Source organism: Priapulus caudatus, unplaced genomic scaffold (assembly GCF_000485595.1).
Source record: "Priapulus caudatus unplaced genomic scaffold, Priapulus_caudatus-5.0.1 Scaffold78, whole genome shotgun sequence".
NCBI classification, from domain to species: Eukaryota; Metazoa; Priapulida; class Priapulimorpha; order Priapulimorphida; family Priapulidae; genus Priapulus; species Priapulus caudatus.
Window position 1 is genome coordinate 272,015 of NW_014577139.1, and position 22,522 is coordinate 294,536.

At 46.5% G+C, this 22,522-nt stretch overlaps 1 protein-coding gene across 1 annotated transcript; it reads right to left on the bottom strand.

The window, feature by feature from the left end:
• Window positions 1-157: 157 nt before the first annotated feature.
• Window positions 158-22,174, bottom strand: LOC106821577 (rho guanine nucleotide exchange factor 7-like). Its single transcript, XM_014826448.1, has 3 exons — window positions 22,119-22,174; window positions 3,491-4,570; window positions 158-3,167 (listed from the first exon to the last, which is right to left on the bottom strand). The coding sequence occupies exons 1-3, from the start codon at window positions 22,152-22,154 to the stop codon at window positions 2,340-2,342; spliced, it is 1,944 nt and encodes a 647-aa protein (XP_014681934.1). The 5' UTR covers window positions 22,155-22,174; the 3' UTR covers window positions 158-2,339.
• Between the last annotated feature and the right edge of the window lie 348 nt (window positions 22,175-22,522).

Genomic DNA, 22,522 nt, shown 5'->3' on the forward strand with positions numbered 1-22,522 from the left:
TCGGTGATTTGTTCTACTTCTATGTAGTATTTAACATAGAATTGGCACTTTTTTTTCGTTTTGCCGTTTAGAATTTCGTCAGATAAAGTCATTATGTAGCGAAGACTGATCCTATGTGTGAGAACCAATACGATAGCAAAGAGATAACAAGACGTTGTTTAGTATTAGAATGCGACATCATCTGCCATGCTTAGATGATGCTTGCACCGTATGTTGTTATATATTTTAGACATTAACAAATAAAAAATCCATTTTATTCATAAATGCACACAAGTCTAATAGTTAAATGGTCGGATCTACATGTATGTTCACTATTTTCCTTCCTTACCTCACAGTAAGATTATGCAAGCATGCCAATCTATATACGGTACGGGATACACTGCAATGATAGCAATCATTGAAATTTTTATCAAATAGCCACCTATAATAACTTTAATATTGCAGCTATTTTAAATCCAGCTATATGGATATATACAAATTTCCAGAGCTTACACATTGCCATTCTTAGTTATATTTTTACACTAACTTAACCTCCAAACTCGGTAACAATCCAACTGGACAAAGGACATTTTTTAGACTAGCTAGAGTGGAAGCACTCGCGAGAATACAATAATTATCAGTACAGTTTATCATAGCAAGCAGTACCTAAGGTAGAATCCAAGCATGATATAAACATATGGAGTGTGCACATTTTATAACTCAATTACATTACATACAAGCAGGAAAGGCACACTAACAAAAAAAGTGTCTGTTGAACAAATAGATATACAACCAATCAGCCGCTACACAGACACCAATGATTACTTCGTAATTTCACATTCACCTGTTGCTAATTCGAATATAACGTCTGTGCTGTATGCACATTGTTACAATTTGTGTTTCTGGCAGGCAGGGATAAGTAAACATTCAGTGTAGATGCAGTGCATGGTAGTGCAGCAATGCATGGCAGTAGCATGGTAACTTGATAATGCTGTTGTACATCTCAATAAACAGAGAGTTTGTGTGACAGATGTAGAGAACAGATGTCGGCTGAGCTGTAAAATGAAAACTCACCACAAGTGTTAACATTCCTAATCGAAACAGAGCAGCCGAGAAATGAGTCTGCATTGCTACACACGCAAGCAAGCAGAATCCAGCAGCTACGCACAGCAAAAACGTTCTTCTAGAAATAGAACGGGGGTGCGTCTCACACAGAATGTTGTCCATTGCTGTATTAAATAACGCAAAACAAGATTACCTAGCTGCTGTTTGAATCAATAATGGCTGTGGCACACCTACACATGCGCACGTGCTCGAGCTGCATATTTCCAATGTGCGATGAATTACCCATCGTATATCTTGACATTACAGTCCTACGCATCTGTCAGAGCTAGCCTGCGCAAAAACAAAATAGATTTGCCACATCTATTTAAAAGGAAAAACCGAATCACCAGTTTTGAATTGAGTATAATCACATCCACATACGGCTTGGTGGCAGTAAAGTGTTGTACACAAATTTACCATGTGCACAAAGATGAGAACCAGGAAAAGTGCAAAGGGATGTCAAATAATCACCAGGGACAGCAGAGGTCTCATAGCATCAGCTGTGAAAAACACCAGAGGATAGCTGGAATTCAGTCTTGCTGAATAAGGTACGTCAGAGGGCAGCAAGGTCTTATTCCAATGTCTGTGAGTAACACTAGAGTGCAGCAGGGACTGGTACCAGCTTCATAACATTGCCTGTCATGAACACTAGGTGGCGCTATCTAACTTGCAACGTTGCCTGCGAGGAACACCAGGGGGCACTATCTAACTCACAATGTCGCCTGCGAGGAACACCAGAGGGCACTATCTACCTCACAACGTTGTTTGCAAGGAACACCAGGGGCGCAATCTAACTCACAACATCACCTGCATGAGACACCAGGGGGCACTATCTACCTCACAATCTTGTTTGCAAGGAACACCAGGGGGCGCTACCTAACTCACAACATCACCTGTGAGAGACACCAGGGGGCACTATCTACCTCACAACATCGCCTGCAAGAATCACCAGAGGGCACTATCTACCTCACAACATCGCCTGCGAGAATCACCAGAGGGCACTATCTACCTCACAACATCATCTGCGAGAGACACCAGGGGCGCTAACTCACAACATCATCTGCAAGAATCACCAGGGGGCGCTATCGGCCTCACAACGTTGCCGGGGAGAAACACCATCGGGTACTATCTAACTCACGTCACCTGCGAGCAACAGCAGGAGGCACTAACTCAAAACGACACCTGCGAGGAACACCAGGAGGCACTATCTAACTCACAACATCGCCTGCAAGAATCACCAGGGGGGGTTATCGGCCTCACAACGTCGCCTGCGTTTGAGATTCATCGAAGTTGATCTCGACGAGGCTGCGCACGGACTTGCGCAGCAGTGTCTCGAGGCGACGCCTCGCGCGCCTCTCCTCCTCCATGCTGCGCCGCACACCGCGCACGGCCGCCTCCAGCGCGCCCACCTTGTCCTTGAGCGCGTAGACCGTGTCGACGAGGCTTCGCTCCTCGACGACGATGCGGTCTCCCTTCGTTTCCTCGACGATGATCTTCTCGTCCTCGGCGATGAGAACCTGCGGCGCGTCGAGCAGCGTCGAGTTGACCGTGTAGCGCGCCTTCGCGCTCGTGCAGTACGCCTCGATCACCTGCAGCACCACCTGGTCGCCCGCCGTCGCGCGCTCGTCCCGCTGCGCCCCCCGGCGGCGTGGCGATGGGGCGCGCCGGCCGACGCGCGGGCTCGCCACCTCCTCGCGGCTGCGGGCAGAAGGCGGCTGCGGGCGGGCCGGCGCCGCGGGCCGCAGCCGCGAGATGTTCCACGCGCGCGGGATCGCCGGGAACGGTCCGGGCGACGCGGGCGGGAACGGCAGCGGGATGGCGGCGCGCGGCTGCGGCTTGCTCGTCTCGGCAACGGCCGTCGCGGCGCGGGGCGCCGTCGTCGTCACCGTCGGCACGGCGTGGCGGCCGGCCGCACCCGCGCTCGCGCTGATCTGCTGGAGCAGCGTGTCGTGCCAGAGCGTCTGCTCGCGTGGCGACGCGCACGCCACGAGCATCTTCTCGATGAGCGGGCCGTAGAGCTCGAGCGTGTGCTTCAAGGCATCCGTGTCCTCCAGCTTGCGCACGGTGATGCCGACCAGCTGCACCTACATACGAGAGCGCCACGAGAAATCAGTTACTAGTACTCCGAACTTCTTATAGATTCATAGAGACTACACATTACTTATGTCAGAAATGACTTATGAACTTGATTAGTTGGAACACTACTAAAATAGAGTACATACACCCGAGCTCTGAACCTTGTAGAATTGTGCACATTATGAAGTATCAGATTGCATGCAGAATGCTCAGTTTGAAAGGTGTACAAATAAAGCATATAACCTGGCCCTTGTAGACCTATGTCCATTATGTGTTTCATATTACTCTATATTGTTTGAACAGCACGAAAGTAAGGCACACGTATACGTACCTGGCCCTCGTAGATATACGCGCTCATGCGCGGCGACGACGACAGCATGACCAGCGTGTCGGAAAACAGCAGGAAACATCGCTCCTTGCGCTCGCCGCCCGGTGGGCTCACGACGGCGACGTTCCGCATCAGCAGCAGCTCGCCGAACGCCGCGATCGGCTTGCCCTCCCAGCCGCGGATTGTTCCTGTCAGCGCCTCCAGCTCCAGATCCTTCTGCCGGCGTATGCACTCGCACTCATCAAGGATCTCCTGATAGACGGCTATCGATCGCTGGATGTCGCCGCGGTCGACGTGGTCCTCCTCCACCTGCCGCTCCAGCTCCTTCAGCATGATCGGGTATCGCGCGAGCCGCCGGAACGGCAGGCTCAGCGACGTCGTCAGCGCCATGGCGCCGGGCGGCGTCGCGCCGCGGGACTCCGCGAAGCCGTCCAGCGCATCGCGGTGGCGCGCGAGCACCTGCACGGCGCGCGGGTGGTTCGCGCAGTACGCCACGTACAGGTCGTGGAACGCGCGCGCCACGTTCAGGAACGTGCCGCCGGCGCGCTGCTGTTCGTACGCAAAGTGCGAGCACGCCTCCAGCGCCGCGTCGAACGCCTTCTGGAACGCAACGATCTCTTCGACGTTGCCGCACAGGCATGTGTAGTCGTCGGCCGGCAGCATGTTGGCGTTCCTCAGCGGAGCGAGGTAGCCATCGACTGCCACCTCGAGTTCACCGACGTACGCCCGGTCCGTCTCGACGATGTTCTGCAGCACGATGTTATGGTAGCCACGCATGCTCTCGCGCTTCGGTCCGTCCGCGCGGCCCGCCCTCGCGGCGCGATCCGCGTGCACCTCGCGTACGTAGTTGCTGGGAAACCAGCCGGTGAGGTCGCCCAGCGTGCCCTCCCACCAGCCGCCGTCCAGCTGCTGGGTGACGGTGATGACGTCGCCCTTGCGAAAGTTCAGCTCGTCGGTGTTGAGGCCCTTGTAGGCATACAGGGCCTTGACGAGCACCTTCTCTGTTGCCGCCATCGTCACGGAGATGTCCCGCCTCTGCGTTTTGTTGTCAGTGCGTGCAGTCACAGATTTAGGTCGAACGGTCTTTTCTCACAACAAAAAATCGATAATACATAGTACCACTTTCCCATCAAACACAGCAATTTAACCAATGGGAATTAACAGTATACACATTATACTTACAAGAGCTGTTGACAGTAATTGCAGTATTAACCAACCTTAATCATACACCTGCAAATCAACTACTGAATTTTATGTATGATATATTATTTATATGATTATGATATTTATTTTTATGACAAACTGTGCTGCAAGAGTGTATGTATTGTAATGCAGAGCAAAGGAGGCAAGTACTGAACTGTATTTTAAATGGCAGACCCGTCTCTATTTTTGTAATGGAGCATAGCAGAACCACTGTCACAGAAAACGTAACACTCTCTGGCACGGACACTGCCACTGGTGCTTAGAGAGATGTCCCCCAGGGTACTGCCGGAACGTACCCTGGTACTATCTAATATGCCGGACCATACCTCGCCTACTCCACTAACGAGTCTAAAGAGTCGCCTACGCCTACTCCCTAACCCTAACCATGTCAGATAGTTACCAGGGTACGTTTCGGCAGGTCACGTGTCAACTCGGCCCACCAGCAAACTCGAACCATGTAGCGAGTTCACCCGTCTGGAGATCGGTGAGCTCGGCTCGTGGGATGAGTTCACCCTCCTGGAGATCGGTGAGCTTGCCTCGCCGGCTAACTCGTGTACTAACTCTAATATCTCGCGAGGCCACCTGAAAAAAAAGTTAAGGTCGAGCCCTGGACTGTTAGTCGTGCTTCAATATACTCAAAATTCACAGAAACCATAGCTAAGACATGTGTTTATATGTGCTTCAATATACTCAAAATTCACAGAAACCATAGCTAAGACATGTGTTTATATGTGCTTCAATATACTCCAAATTCACAGAAACCATAGCTAAGACATGTGTTTATATGTATCTAGAATTTTATAAATGTAACTCAAATCGTTTGCGAGATATTAGTTATATAGCAAGAGTACATAATAGAGTATGACACGGTTTTAACAGCGTTTTGCATAGTTTTCAACTTGTAAATATTCTATCAATATGTGAATAACTATTCAAACTTTACCTTGTTTTCGTCTATGATTCTCCCTTAATCATATGACATCATAAATTTACCTGAAAATCGTATGTTCTTCAAAAAAGTTATTTGAATACGACACGGTTTCGCACAGTTTTCACACATGGATGCATGTTTTAGACCAAACTTTGATATGGGATTAGTGTTCCATTGTCTATGGCGGTACGCTGGGGGCCGTAAGGGAATCAGCTGCTAGCTAGCTGGCCGTGAGCACATTTATTTTTAGCACGCTGGAAACGCTGCACGCTGAATACAATTCGATGCCTAATATCCCTTACGGCCCCCAAAGTTCCGTCATAGACAATAGAACACTAATCCCATATCAAAGTTTAGTCTAAAACATGCATCCATGCATGAAAACTGTGCAAAACCGTGTCGTATTAAAGTAACTTTTTTGAAGAACAAATACGTTTTCAGGTAAATTTGTGGTGTCATATGATTAAGGGAGAATCATAGACGAAAACAAGGTAAAGTTTGAATATATTTATTCACATATTGATAGAATATTTACAAGTTGAAAACTATGCAAAATGCTGTTAAAACTGTGTCATACTCTTCTCTATGATGTACTCTTGGTTATAGTACACTTTCCTACTGCCCATAGCCGCGCGTATATTAGCCTATGACGATACCGCGCGTATATTAGCCGATGACGATACTGCGCGTATATTAGCCGATGACGATACCGCGCGTACGTATATTTCTGGTAATTAATTAAAACTATTCGTGCTTCAATAAACTCAAAATTCACACAAAAACCATAGCTAAGACATGTGTTTATATCATTATGTATCTAGAATTTTAGAAATGTAACTCAAATCGTTCGCGAGATATTAGAGTTGGGGCGTGTGAAACATCTCACAAGTTAACCGGCGAGGCGAGCTCACAGATCTCCAGGAGGGTGAACTCATCCCACGAGCCGAGCTCACTGATCTCCAGACGCGTCAACTCGCCCAACTGCGGGGGCAAGTTGGCAGGTGGGCCGAGTGGACCGGACACCGTTCCAGCAGTACCCTGGGGGACATAGACCCTATGCCTATGGCTATGAGTATGAGTATGACTATGACTATGAGCGCCACTGGTCGGCCTCAGTGTCAGTGTCAGCAAATGGATAGGTTTCGTGTGATACTCTAACTATAGGGAATAAATTTCCTAATGACACAGTATAAATTGAGTATATTCTAATTTTTTTTTTATATATTATTAATTAGTACTAGCCCTAGGAGTCGGACCTAGCCTAGGTTAGTCTAGCTCTAGTACTATAGCCCGCGGATCGCTGCCGCAGGGCTATAGCACATTGTCGGCTGGAAATACCAACTACGACCTGTTACCACCTGTCCCCATGAAAAATGGATCGCAAAACGCAAAGTTATCGGGCTTTTTAACAATTATTTATCTACATGGACATCTCACCTATCTTTTTGAACACTTTCAACAACTTTACACCATGTATTTGTCCTTTTATTCTACAAAGATCTCCTCCTCTCATCGTCTCCTCGTCTCTCTCTCCTCTTTGCTCAGTCCAGAAAGACAAAGTGTCCCTGGCCTACGTTTGCATTTGGCGTAATTGTCGATTGAACATGTACACACACACACCACACAACACGACACACACCACACCACACACACACACACACACACACACACACACACACACACACACACGCCCAACACCAACAACACACACACCACAACACACCACCAACATCACACACACACACACACACCACACACACCACCAGAGCACCCACACACACACACACACACACACACACACACGATGGCGCTCGCGGCCACACCGCAACACCACGCACACGCAAAATCCACGCGCACACACACGCGAGCGCACCGCACCGCACGTACGCCACGCACGCACGGCCCACCACACACACACACAACCAACATATATATATATATGACGTTGAGACTGCAGGCTCGAACCAAACGGTGGCCCGGGTGCAAAACATGGCCACCTGAAGACGGCCGTCGGGCACCGTGAAAACTGTTCGGCCGGTTGGTGGCGCCCGCGTGGGGCAACAATAAAGAATTGATAGCGCGTGGACTACCGCGATGCCCGGTACACGGAACGAGGAAGCGCTTGAGGAGAAGCTAATGGGTGACCTTCCCCATGTTGGCGGTAGTAAAAATTAATTGTCTGGGAACTTTAAATCCAAAGTGATGACTTAGCGTATCCTTACGTCATAATATCCCAACATTGATGAAATACAGCCTGTAAAGGGCGGCTATCACACGACCAGTCCTCAAGCAGGGTATATATTATCAAAGGGTGCGCCGAAGAACAAGCAGCGCCGCGAAAGCGTGCAGCCGCCAGCACGGCGGCTTGGCTGTGTATACGGTGCCTGGGGCGGCATATTGATTGATGTATGGGGAGCCGGGCCGGAGTGCACGTGATTGTTTAAAAAGCTCACGTTGGCCTTGGTCGTCTAAACACAAGTCAATAAATCGGGACGTGACGTCCCGCGCTTTCGATTGCATGTGCCCCGATCAGCAGCCCTGGGGAGAATAAACAGTAAATCAAATTAAAATGGAAAAACAGGAACGTTTCAGAGCGGAGACGTGCCTTGGAATTTTTGAGAAGAGTGATCAATGAATCTACCATGTGTAAAATAGTTCAAAGTCAATTGGGGTTTTGCGTTTTTCATTATGTTTGACCAAGACATTTTTCGTCCTTTAAATTCTGGGCTAGTACAGCATTTTCCGTGTTGAAGGGCAGATTTACCTTGAATTGACTCACTCGCCCAGTTTAGCGAGGGTTTTTTATTTTTAAAGCTCCGTAACACTGTGTGGCGTCCTGGTACACCGTGTGTGTGATGTATGCTGTTGCGTGGTGCGTACGGTATGTTGCGCTGGCGCGTGTGTGTGTGTTTTTTTTGATTTTTTGTTTCTTTGAGAATTGGTGTTGTGTGTGCGCGTCTACGCGGACGTGTTGCGTGTTGTAGCGTGTACGTGTGTGCTGTGCGTCGTGCGCGCTGCGTACATTGTAACGTGTACCGTGTTGTGTATCGTGTGATGTGGTGTGTGGCTGTGCGTCGTGCGCTTCGTGGCGGGTGCCGTGTTCGTGTGTGCCGGTGTGTGCGCAGGTGCTTTCGTGTCGGTTCGCGTCGTGCGCAGGTGCGCGTGCGCGCGCTGTGTGTGTGCTGTGTGTACGTGTGGCTGTACTGGCAAGCAGATCTGAGACAAAGTGAATCGAAACAGAAACAATGCTGGTTATCTTGGTCTAAATCAAACCGTAATGCGACGTGCACATCTATTCGCTTTCGCCATTGTGCTGTTTTACTTGCGCATTGTCGGCTCGCAGTTCCACCCTGTGTGGTGCGTAAGCGCGCGTGTGCCGTGCGCCGTGCGCGTGTGTGTGTACATGCGGCTTTACTTGGGAAGCAGATTCTCAAGAAAATGAATTGGCAAATCAAGAAGACATAGCTTTTACTTGGTCTAAATCAAAACCGTAGTTGCACGCTGAGAATCCATTTCGCACCCATCAGCTTGTGTTGGTTTGTTGCGCAATTAATTTGTTGCCGTACCAGAGTGTTGTTTTCATCTTTGATTTTGTTACGAAATAATTTTGATTTTAAATGAATGTTGGCGATTTTGTCAAACCGCTAAAGAAGACAGGACAAAAGAAGAAAGGGAAAGGGTGAATCGAGAGTATGAAGAGGAGAGAGAAAGCGGCAGCTACAAAAAGAGTGGAGCCGGGAGTTCAAGTGGCTCGCGCGGTTTATGACGACAACGACAAATGGCGTCATGTTTTGCCGAATCTGTAGTAGAGGTAACAATGAAGGAAAACAGGCGGAAAAGGACAAGAATCATCTTTCATGAATGGATAGGCAACACTTCACTAACTCTTATAAACACCGACAAACGAAATGACTAGACGGAAAGTGAATACATCGCGCGCCGCTAGAAATGTAAGGCCAGGCAGAGAAGATTACCACGGCACGTCGAACGGCGGAGAAGTATGGTTCAGAAGAATGAACCGAAAAGTTCTGGATCGGTCTGAGTTCTAATCCTCTCTCGAACGCGGCATGCGATTGGCGAGAGCACTGCTCCGACCATTCACGAAGACTTTCGTGTCGATCGAACGTCGTTGGATGAAGCGCAACGGGGCTGGATGTTGGCTCTGCTTATCGAACTGACAAAATCAGGCTCGAGATCTTCAGCCAGCTTCATTGCAGAAGTGGGTTTATTGTGTATATATTTTGTCTATAATAAAATTTTTTCTCAAGCTTTGAATTATAAAATAATCTCAGCTTTGGCTAACTGATTTCCGTGTGTCGTGTGTGCGGTGCTGTGTGGGTTTTCTTAGACGTTGTGTAACAACTAGAGTATTTTTTTAAAAATTTTATCACATGGGCGCCAGCGCCCTATCAGCCATAGCTGGTTTTCATAGGCGGTCCAGATAAAAATACATTGTTTTTTTTAAAAGATATATCACCAATACTAGTCTATACAAAAATAATTACTAACCATCGATTGTAATTTTACCTGAATGTATCATGACGCCGGAAATACCTGCTGCCCTCTATCCGTGATTGAAACTTCTTTTTTCACGCTTAGCGAAGGGAGATGATGAAGCGTGCTTCAAACAGTCGAAGTTTATTTCCATATCAGGTGATGGAACGACCTGATGCGTCCGTGACTGAGACGAGAAATCAATCGTACGCTTCGTCATGCTTGTGACCGGCTCGGTATACAATGAGTTTGTGGCCACGTTGTGGGAGTTGTCTACTGCCTGAATGCCCAAGTCTATCACTGAGGCCATCCTTCACTCACTGTCAGCGAGAGATTAGCAAGTGGATAGAGCTTCCATTAAGCCAAAAGCGGTAGGCTTTTGGTTCACGATGGCCGCAGCGTTGATGTGGAGAAGAAAGGTAGGAGTGGCTTCTCGGACTGAAAGAGCCTCAGCTCCTAGCCCTACAAGGGCAGCATGCACTGCACGCCCATAGGCTTGAGCTGCATTCAAAGATGCAGTCAAAGAATGTACGCTCTCTGCTAATAGCTGTCAACTCGCTACCCTGCCTCAACGGCTGTATCTCTTCTACAAGAAAACAGCCCAAGAACAGAAGCTCACTGAAAGAGGCAGCAGATGCGTGGAGTCCCACAGCTATTCCCAACCTAGGGTTGGGAGACACGGTGTGTTACCTCACCTGCAACGTGCTCCTGGAGAATTTTCCGTAGAGAAGCGATACCATCGCCATCACAACCTCACTGCATCAGCTTCACAGCACAACCAGAAGTAACCAACAGACGCCACGAGCGAAGGGCCAAAGGGGTATCTTGAAAGGGCAGCGCAACGAAGGATCGTGGTTCTCTTTGCACACTTCTACTGCTGGATTTGGTGACGTTCCTCTCAAAGGTGCTCACCTGAACAGCACAGCGATCACAGTCCCACCTGTCCGCTGATGGTGGTCTGCATGCTATAGAACATGTCATTAACAACCCTGCATAGAAAAAGCAGGAGCAAGAAATCATCAGCCAAGTCTGCAAAACTTCGAATGACACTTATCCATAGTGGGAATTTGAGTTGACAGGAGTGACAACACTCTGAAGCAGGACTGGTGCAAGTTGCGTTAGATGGCCTAGAGAGCTCTTTGGTTGGCAGATTCGATGAACATGAATGATGAAGTGCTGGCCAGCAATGCAGATCCTCAGCTTCCATTTATGCGCACAAGAACATGAAAGCTGATGAGGACTTTGGGATGAAGCCAGTGCAGACTCTTCGCCGCAGCCAACTATTGAAGCAAGTGCGCTTTGAAAGAAAATGCTGGGGGGTAGTCCGTCGACGCTCTGTGTAGAGTGGGATGCTTACTCAAAGGCTAAGAATGTATGCCAAGAAGAACAAGAAGGACCATTCGTGTGGTCCACCACCATCGCCTAACTCCAAGGAAGGAGTTACCCAATATCTGCCGCAACTGCATGGACCTACTGCTGAGTAATTCCAGCCAGCTTCAGCAGAAGCAGAGCGCGGGTTCAAGACCCACTTAAGTGTGTTGAAGAGCTCTCTCCGCCACTTACCCTCCAAGGATGCAAGTGTCAGCCGACTGCTATTCTACTCATTCTTCATATCCCAAGGTGTTGCACAATTTGACCCGTATAGTCCAGCCGCGTCAACAACTGTGGCTATTACTTCGGCGAATGCCGATCAACGGCGGCCAGAATGGGTGCAAAAGAGACCAAGCAAGCTGAGCCAGACTCTGAGTGGGTCTGACTCCATGTTCAGAAATTAAGTTCTGATTCCAATCAGAAGAAAGGTTCAGATGACAGTTCACACCTGACATATGAGTGATTGAAAACAGTTTATTGACATCTTAAGTGACATGTCGATGAGCTTCTGTAAGCTTATAAAGATAGCTGCCAGAGAATTTGAAAGCTTTTTAATAATTTGGAAACTTATTTAACCCAGGTCAGGGTTCTTTGTTCTTTTTTGTTGTTGTCGTAATCTAGTTATGTGTATCTTTAGCGATTATTTGCCAAAAACACATTACCCATAGTTAGGAGTACAAATAGAATTATTGGCGCCACCTGAAAATCCCATATGGCCACCTGATCTCATACTCAACGTGGCACCGGTCGGCCACGCTGAAAAAAAAGTTAGGTCGCAAGCCCTTGCGACTGTTAGCTCAGCATCAGCAAGGCAGCCAGCATCACCATAGCAGTCAACCTTCAAGGATTCATCGTACAATTTCAGTGTCAAAACAAGCTTCATGTACAGTAAAAACCCGCGTATAAGAACCTCTATTTTTCCAGGTTAGCCTAAAAAGGTTCTTATATAATTGGTGTGTACTGGGAAATTAGGCTATTTAGGTTCTTAAATAGGTTCTTATTTTCTTAAGATAAAAAGTTGCTTGTGGCTGGTAGAATATTGGTGCGGTCTATTGTTTATACAAACTATTCATATAATTATGTCTAAATGACTGCAATCTAGACAAATACAAACCCTATTATTCGTTCTTATTTCTTTTTATGCCCTTTATACCTAATAGTAATAGAGGTATATAGACCACCAAGAACTTGTTTTAGTTGATTTATGAATTTTAAAGTGTTAACTAAATTTTATCAAATAAGAACCTGTTTCAAATTTTAGGCTACAACAGGTTCTGGTGTCAAGGGGGTCTAAATAGAAAATCTTAGCCTAACAGGTTCTTAATCACTAGGTTCTTATACGCGGGTTTTTACTGTATTCGATTTGCTAAATTCCTAACCAACCGCATATAGCGCAACCGCAGTAAACCTTCGAGGCTTCATCCTACATTTTCTTTGTCAAAATATACTTCTTTTGTTTCTATTTGCTAGATTCTAAACCAACCGCACTGGCACTGTAAATAAGTATTATTCATTGGACGAAATATTTACTTGATCCATTAACATTAATCCTATTAAACTTGCTCTTTTGTAAATTCATATTCAACTCAAATTGGGATATGAATATATGCACTTCTCCTAATTACCTCCGCCAAGGAGGTAATGTAATCGGTCTCGTGTGTGTGTTCGTGTGTGTGTTCGTGTGTGTGTGTAGCCACTAGTGTTCGCGCGATCGATTCAGCAGCAGCTCGCCTTCGTGTGTGTGTGTAGCCACTAGTGTTCGCGCGATCGATTCAGCAGCAGCTCGCCTTAGGGCATCCAGTCAGCAGCAGCTCGCCTTTGGGCGTCCAGTCAGCAGCAGCCAGCAGCGAGCCAGCTGTTATACACATACATGTAACATGCTGGCGGAGGTATGCACTCTCCGTGAGTGCCCTCTGTCTAGTTAAACATGTTTATACGCTGAGTAAAAGAAATGTTACGTGTTCAGTGCTATTCCGTTCATAAGAAATTTATCAAAGTTTTTCACCAATGGCTTCACTTTCACTCTGCTCTCATCTCTCATCTCCTCCTCTCATCGTCTCCTCGTCTCTCTCTCCTCTTTGCTCAGTCCAGAAAGACAAAGTGTCCCTGGCCTACGTTTGCATTTGGCGTAATTGTCGATTGAACATGTACACACACACACCACACAACACGACACACACCACCACCACAACACACACACACACACACACACACACACACACACACACACACAGCAACACAACACCAACAACACACACACCACAACACACCACCAACATCACACACACACACACACACCACACACACCACCAGAGCACCCACACACACACACACACACACACACACACACGATGGCGCTCGCGGCCACACCGCAACACCACGCACACGCAAAATCCACGCGCACACACACGCGAGCGCACCGCACCGCACGTACGCCACGCACGCACGGCCCACCACACACACACACAACCAACATATATATATATATGACGTTGAGACTGCAGGCTCGAACCAAACGGTGGCCCGGGTGCAAAACATGGCCACCTGAAGACGGCCGTCGGGCACCGTGAAAACTGTTCGGCCGGTTGGTGGCGCCCGCGTGGGGCAACAATAAAGAATTGATAGCGCGTGGACTACCGCGATGCCCGGTACACGGAACGAGGAAGCGCTTGAGGAGAAGCTAATGGGTGACCTTCCCCATGTTGGCGGTAGTAAAAATTAATTGTCTGGGAACTTTAAATCCAAAGTGATGACTTAGCGTATCCTTACGTCATAATATCCCAACATTGATGAAATACAGCCTGTAAAGGGCGGCTATCACACGACCAGTCCTCAAGCAGGGTATATATTATCAAAGGGTGCGCCGAAGAACAAGCAGCGCCGCGAAAGCGTGCAGCCGCCAGCACGGCGGCTTGGCTGTGTATACGGTGCCTGGGGCGGCATATTGATTGATGTATGGGGAGCCGGGCCGGAGTGCACGTGATTGTTTAAAAAGCTCACGTTGGCCTTGGTCGTCTAAACACAAGTCAATAAATCGGGACGTGACGTCCCGCGCTTTCGATTGCATGTGCCCCGATCAGCAGCCCTGGGGAGAATAAACAGTAAATCAAATTAAAATGGAAAAACAGGAACGTTTCAGAGCGGAGACGTGCCTTGGAATTTTTGAGAAGAGTGATCAATGAATCTACCATGTGTAAAATAGTTCAAAGTCAATTGGGGTTTTGCGTTTTTCATTATGTTTGACCAAGACATTTTTCGTCCTTTAAATTCTGGGCTAGTACAGCATTTTCCGTGTTGAAGGGCAGATTTACCTTGAATTGACTCACTCGCCCAGTTTAGCGAGGGTTTTTTATTTTTAAAGCTCCGTAACACTGTGTGGCGTCCTGGTACACCGTGTGTGTGATGTATGCTGTTGCGTGGTGCGTACGGTATGTTGCGCTGGCGCGTGTGTGTGTGTTTTTTTTGATTTTTTGTTTCTTTGAGAATTGGTGTTGTGTGTGCGCGTCTACGCGGACGTGTTGCGTGTTGTAGCGTGTACGTGTGTGCTGTGCGTCGTGCGCGCTGCGTACATTGTAACGTGTACCGTGTTGTGTATCGTGTGATGTGGTGTGTGGCTGTGCGTCGTGCGCTTCGTGGCGGGTGCCGTGTTCGTGTGTGCCGGTGTGTGCGCAGGTGCTTTCGTGTCGGTTCGCGTCGTGCGCAGGTGCGCGTGCGCGCGCTGTGTGTGTGCTGTGTGTACGTGTGGCTGTACTGGCAAGCAGATCTGAGACAAAGTGAATCGAAACAGAAACAATGCTGGTTATCTTGGTCTAAATCAAACCGTAATGCGACGTGCACATCTATTCGCTTTCGCCATTGTGCTGTTTTACTTGCGCATTGTCGGCTCGCAGTTCCACCCTGTGTGGTGCGTAAGCGCGCGTGTGCCGTGCGCCGTGCGCGTGTGTGTGTACATGCGGCTTTACTTGGGAAGCAGATTCTCAAGAAAATGAATTGGCAAATCAAGAAGACATAGCTTTTACTTGGTCTAAATCAAAACCGTCAGTTGCACGCTGAAATCCATTTCGCTACCGCATCAGTCGTGTGTTGTTTGTTCGCGCAATTAATTTGTGCCGTACCAGAGTGTTGTTTCATCTTTGATTTTGGTTAACGCATAATTTGATTTTATGATGTTGGCGAATCTTTGTCAAAACCCTAAAGAAGTACAGGACAAAAGAAAAAGGGAAAGGGTGATCGAGAGTATGAAGAGGAGAGACGAAACGCGCAGCTACAGAAAAGAGTGGGAGCGGGAGTTCAAGTGGCTCCGCGTATGAGACGACGACAATGGCGTCATGTTTTGCCGAATCTGTAGATAGAGGTAAAAATGACAGGAAAACAGGCGGAAAAGGACAAGAACTATCTTTCATGAATGGATAGCAACACCTTACTAACTGCTTATAGACTCCGCAAACGAAGTGATAGACGGAAAGTGATCCATCGCGCCGCCTAGAAATGTAGAGGCCGCAGAAGATTTACGCAGGGCCACGTCGAAGGCTGGAGAAGATGGTTCAGAAGTAATGAACCAAAATTCTGGATCGTCTGCGTTCTAATCCTCTCTCGAACGCGGCATGCGATGGCGAAGCACTTGCTCGACCATTCATGATACGCTTTCGTGTGGATGAACGTCGTTGGATTGAAGCGCAACGGGCTGGATGTTGGCTCTGCTTATCCGAACTGACAAATCAGGCTCGAGATCTTCACCACGCTTCATTGCAGAAAGTGGGTTATTTGTGTATATATTTTGTCTATAATAAAATTTTTTTCAAGCTTTTGATATAATAATCCAGCTTTCTAACTGATTTCGTGTCGTCTCCAGTGTGCGTGTGCGTGTGTGGCGTTTTCTTAGACGTTGTGCTTTAAAACTAGAGTATTTTTTTAAAATTTCTATCACATGGGCGCAGCGCCGCTATCAGCCATAGCTGTTCATAGGCGGTCCAGATAAAAATACATCTTGTTTTTTTTAAAGAATTCACCCAATACTAGTCTATACAAAAAATCAATTACTAACCATCGATTGTAATTTTACCTAATTATCATGACGCCGGAAATGACCTGCTGCCCTCTATCCCGTGACTTGAAACTTTCTTTTTTCACGTTGCAGCGAAGGGAGATGATGAAGCGTGTTTCGCAAACAGTCGAAGTTTATTTCCATTATCAGTGTGATGGAACGACCTGATGGCAGTCCGTGCTGAAGACCAGAAATCAATCTACGCTTCCGATCATTGCTTGTGACGCGGCTCGGTATACAATGAGTTTGTGGCACGTTGTGGGAGTTTGTCTACTGCCTGAATGCCAAGTCTATCAACTGAGGCCGATCCTTCACTCACTGTCAGCGAGAGATTACAAGTGGATAAGAGCTTCATTAAGCCAAAAGCCGGCTAGGCTTTGGGTTAGCGATTGGCCGCCAGCGGTGTGATGTGGAGAAGAAAGGTAGGAGTGGCTTGCTCGGACTGAAAGAGCTCAGCTCAGCCCTACAAGCAGATGCACTGCACGCCCAATAGGCTTGAGCTGCATTCAAAGATGCAGTCAAAGAATGTAGCTCTCTCGCTAATACTGTCAACTCGCTACCCTGCTCTCAACGGCTGCTATCTCTTACTACAAGAACAGCCCAAGAACAGAAGCTCACTGAAAGAGGCAGCAGATGCGTGGAGTCCCACAGCTATTCCAACCAGGGTTGGAGACACGGTGTGTACCTCACCTCAACGTGCTCTGGAGAATTTTCCTGAGAAGGATAACCATGCCATCACAACCCTCAACTGCATCAGCTTCACAGCACGAACCAGAGTAAACCAACAGACGCCAGAGCGAAGGGCCAAAGGGTATCTTGAAAGCAGCGCAACGGAAGATCGTGGTTCTCTTTGCACACTTCTAATGCTGGATTTGTGACGTTCCTCTCCAAAGGTTCACTGACAGCACAGCGATCACAGTCCCACTCTGTCCGGCTGATGTGGTTGCATCTATAGACTGCTCATTAACAACCCTGCATAGAAAAACAGGAGCAAGAAATCATCACCAGTCTGCAAAACTTCGGATGACACTTATCCATAGTGGGAATTTGAGTATGACAGGGAGTGACAACATCTGAGCAGGACTGGTGCAAGTTGGTTTAGATGGCCTTAGAGAGCTCTTTGCGTTGGCAGATTCGATGAACATGAATGATGAAGCTGCTGGCCAAAGCAATGCAGATCACTCAGCTTCCATTCTCTGCCACAAGAACGATGAAAGCGCTGATGAGGAACTTTGGGGATTGAACGCAGTGCAGACTCTTCGCCGCAGCCAACTTGAAGCAGTGGGCCCGCCTTTGAAAGCAAATGCTGGGGGTAGTCCGTCGACGCTCTGGTGTTAGAGTGGACTTACTCAAGAGGCTAAGAATGTATGCACAAGAAGAACAAGAAGGCACATCGTGGGTCCACCACCATCGCTGAAGCTCCAAGGAGGAGTTACCCAATATCTGCGCACTGATGGACCTACTGCTGAGTATTCCAGCCAGCTCAGCAGAAGCAGAGCGCGGGTTCAGCGCACTTAAGTGTGTGAAGAGCTCTCTCCGCACTTACCCTCAAGGATGCAAGTGTCACCGACTGCTATTCTCTCATTCTTCATTCCCCAAGGTGTTGCACAATTTGACCCGTATATCCAGCCCGTCAACCTGTGGCTTATACTTCGGCGAATCCCGATCACGGGCGGCCAGAATGGGTGCAAAAGAGACCAGCAGCTGAGGCCAGACTCCTGAGTGGGTCTGACTCCATGTTCAGAAATTAAGTTCTGATTCAAATCAGAAAGGTCAGATGACAGTTCACACCTGACATTGAGATGATTGAAAGACAGTTTTATTGACGATCTTAATGACATGTCGGATGAGCTTCTGCTTAAGCTTATGAAAGATACTGCCAGAGAATTTGAAAGCTTTTTAGATAATTTGGAAACTTATTTAACCAGTCAGGGTTTTTGTTCTTCTTCTATTGTTGTTGTCGTAATCTAGTTATGTGTATTTAGCCGATTATTTGCGCAAAAACAGCATTACCCATAGTTAGGATACAAATAAATTATTGGCGCCACACTGAAAATCCCATTATGGGCCACCTGATCTCATACTCAACGTGGCCCGGCCGGCCACGCTGCAAAAAAAGTTAGGTCGCAGCCCTTGCGAGCTGTTAGGCAGTGCTTCAATATACTCCAAAATTCACAGAAACCATAGCTAAAGACAGTCTTGTGTTAGTACTGCTGCTTCAATAATATACTCCAAATTCAGCAGAAACCATAGGCTCAAAGACATGTGTTTATATTGTATCTAGAAGTTGTTATAAATGTAAGCTCAAATACGTTTGCGAGATCACTAGTTATAATAGCTAAGAGTATCATAGATACCGAGTATGACACGGTATTAACAGCGTATTTGCATAGTTTTCAACTGTGTAAAATATTCTAGTCATTAGCCTGTGAAGTCCAGCTATTGCGAATAGCGGTGTGGTGTCGTCTATGATTCTCCATAATCATAATGATCTACCTATATATAATCTAGTAAAATTCGTATGTTTTTTTCTTCTTCAAAAATAGTTATTTGAATACGACACGGTTTCCGCACAGTTTTCACACCATGGATGCATGTTTTAGACCAAACTGTTGATAATGGATTATGGTTCCATTGTCTATGGCGGGTGACGTGGGGGCCGCTAAGGGAATCAGCTGCTAGTAGCTGGCCGTGAGCACATTTATTTTTAGCACCGCTGGAAACGGCTGCACGCTGAACAATACAATCGATGCCTAATATCCCTTACGGCCCCGCAAAAGTTCCATCATAGACAATAGAACACTAATCCTTGATGGAAAGTTTAGTCTAAAACATGCATCCATGCATGAAAACTGTGCAAAACCGTGTCGTATTAAGTGACTTTTTTGAAGAACAAATACGTTTCAGGTAAATTTGTGGTGTCATATGATTAAGAGGAGAATCATAGACGAAAACAAGGTAAAGTTTGCAATATATTTATTCACATATTGATAGAATATTTACAAGTTGAAAACTATGCAAAATGCTGTTAAAACTGTGTCATACTCTTCTCTATGATTGTACTCTTGGTTAGTAGTACACTTTCCTACTGCCCATAGCCGCGCGTATATTAGCCTATGACGATACCGCGCGTATATTAGCCGATGACGATCTGCAGCGTATTATTAGCCGATGACAATACCGCGCGTACGTATATTTCTCGGTAATTAATTAAAAACTATTCGTGCTTCAATAAACTCAAAATTCACACAAAACACCATAGCTAAGACATGTGTTTATGACATTATGTATCTAGAATTTTAGAAATGTAACTCAAAATCGTTCGCGAGATATTAGAGTTGGGGCGTGTGAAACATCGTCACAAGCTTAACCGGCGAGGCGAGCTCACAGATCTCCAGGAGGGTGAACTCATCCCACGAGCGACGCTCAGGCTTGATCTCCAGACGCGTCAACTCGCCCAACTGCGGGGCAAGTTGGCAGGTGCGGCCGAGTGGACCGCGACACCGCTGTCCAGCAGTACCCTGGGGACATAGACCTATGCCTATGGCTATGAGTATGAGTATGACTATGACTATGAGCGCCACTGGTCGGCCTCAGTGTCAGTGTCAGCAATGATGGATAGGTTTCGTGTGATACTCTAACCTATAGGGAATAAATTTCTAATGACACAGTATAAATTGAGTATATTCTAATTTTTTTTTATATATTATTAATTAGTACTAGCCCTAGGAGTCGGACTAGCCTAGGTAGTCTAGCTCTAGTACTATAGCCGCGCGTACATTGACTGCCGCAGGCTATAGCACATTGTCGGCTGAAATACCAACTACGAACCTGTTACCACCTGTCCCCATGAAAAATGGACGCAAAACGCAAAGTTATCGGGCTTTTAACAATTATTTATCTACATGACATCTCACCTATCTTTTGAACACTTTCAAACAACTTTACAGCCATGTATTTGTCCTTTTATTCTACAAAGTAAGCACACTGGCATTTCATTTTTGAAACGAAGGTGGCGTGCGTACGCGTGACGTTTAACGGATATGTAGCAAAACGCATGGCAGCTATGGTGCATTGTATATACAATACCGGTGACGTCACGCGTTCGCACGGCCATGAATATTTCAAACGGGAATGCCAGTAGTGCCTGACTTTTGAGTAATTAAAGGATAAACACATGGTGTAAAGTTGTGGAAAGTGTTCAAAAAGATAGGTGAGATGTCCATCTAGATAAATAAGTGTTAAAAAGCCCGATAACTTGCGTTTTGCGCACCATTTTTCATGGGACAGGGTGGTAACAGGTCGTAGTTGGTATTTCCAGCCGACAATTTGCTATAGCCTGAGGCAGTCAATGTACGCGTTTATAGTACTACGAGCTAGGCTAGTCTAGCTCTAGTCTAGTACTAATAACTACTATAGCCCGCTTACATTAACTGCCGCTGGCAGCCGCCCAGTTAATGTAAGCGAGTATAGGCCTATAGTACTAGAGCTAAGGTTAGTCTAGCCCGACCCAGGCTGTGCGACGGATTGTCTATACTAGTATAGTTGGTATTCTAACCCTAGCAATACCGTTTCTTGGAGCTAAGGTTAGTCTAGCCTAGTATCTAATAGCCCGCGGATCGCTGCCGCAGGGCTATAGCACATTCTGCCATAGATGTAATCTAAGCAAATGGTCCAACTGATGTGACCAAAAATTTATCCCCAAAACGGTAAAATGATCGGCTTTTTAACACTTATCTATCAACATGGACATCTCACCTATCTTTTTGAACACTTCCACAACTTTACACCAGGTATTTATGCTGTTATTCCTCAAAGTCTTAGCAAGTCATGCGTGCACACATAAGCAGAGCAACCGCATTTGAAAACAAAACACCAGTAGTGCTAAGACTTTGAGGAATAACAGCATAAATACCTGGTGTAAAGTTGTGGAAGTGTTCAAAAAGATAGGTGAGATGTCCATCATCCATGTTGATAGATAAGTGTTAAAAAGCCCGATCATTTTTATTTTTACGTTTTCGGGATAAATTTTTGTTCACATCAGTTGGACCATTTGCTTAGATTACATCTATGGCAGAATGTGCTATAGCCCTGCGGCAGCGATCCGCGGGCTATAGTACTAGAGCTAAGGTTAGTCATGGTTTATTGGTTAGAATTTCAGTTACCCATATTCCATAATTAATGGCCATATTACGGGCATTATACAATATACTATATATATTAAAATTCACAACATAATCGTTTAACTATGACTAGGCCTATATTGTATACACACAATCATATGAATAGGGAAACGCCATTGTTAGGATCCAAGTAGTACCTGAATTCTATGCCTGAATCCCAATCACTGTGTGCGGTGTCGCGAACGAATGAATTTTAACACTTTCGATGCCATTTTTATTGCCGTGCCCGCCATCTAACGACGCATATAATAAACTACGCATATAATTTCGTTAGGGGAGAATATTTCTCAAACTGGTGGTTAGGGGGTTAATTAACACTACGATTAAAATATATAACAAGATAATTATATACATAAATATATCTATATGGGCCTATATATAAATATATATATTATACACACGTACTGGGTGAAATTTGCCCTCACAAAACGCCGAATCCATTTTCTTGAGCAAATTTCCCAGGGTCCCAGCAGGAACCAACCCCGGGGGGGACCCGCCTCGAAACTGGATAGGGGGGTGCCTCGGGGACCTTGAAAACCTGACCCTGTCGCAAACCGCTTTGCGCCCTAGAATACACCCTGTCCAAATATACTGCACTAAAAAGTATAGAGTCAGTATACCCTTTGGCAATATTGCACACATGTAGCAGCATATATGTAGCACATATGTAGCAGTGCTACCTTTAGCAGCATATATTAATTGTCCTACCTGTAGCAGTATATATTAATTTTCCTACCTGTACGTAGCAGCATATATTAATTGTCCTACCTGTAGCAGTATATATTAATTGTCCTACCTGTAGCAGTATA

Excerpts from the sequence above, each read along its gene's own strand:
- LOC106821577 (XM_014826448.1), bottom strand. The coding sequence starts at position 22,154 with ATGGATTCGGCGTTTTGTGAGGGCAAATTTCACCCA. Across the intron at positions 4,571-22,118 it reads GTGAGGGCAAATTTCACCCA|ACCGTTCGACCTAAATCTGT; the intron begins GTACGTGTGTAT and ends TTGTGAGAAAAG. Across the intron at positions 3,168-3,490 it reads CGTATATCTACGAGGGCCAG|GTGCAGCTGGTCGGCATCAC; the intron begins GTACGTATACGT and ends TCTCGTATGTAG.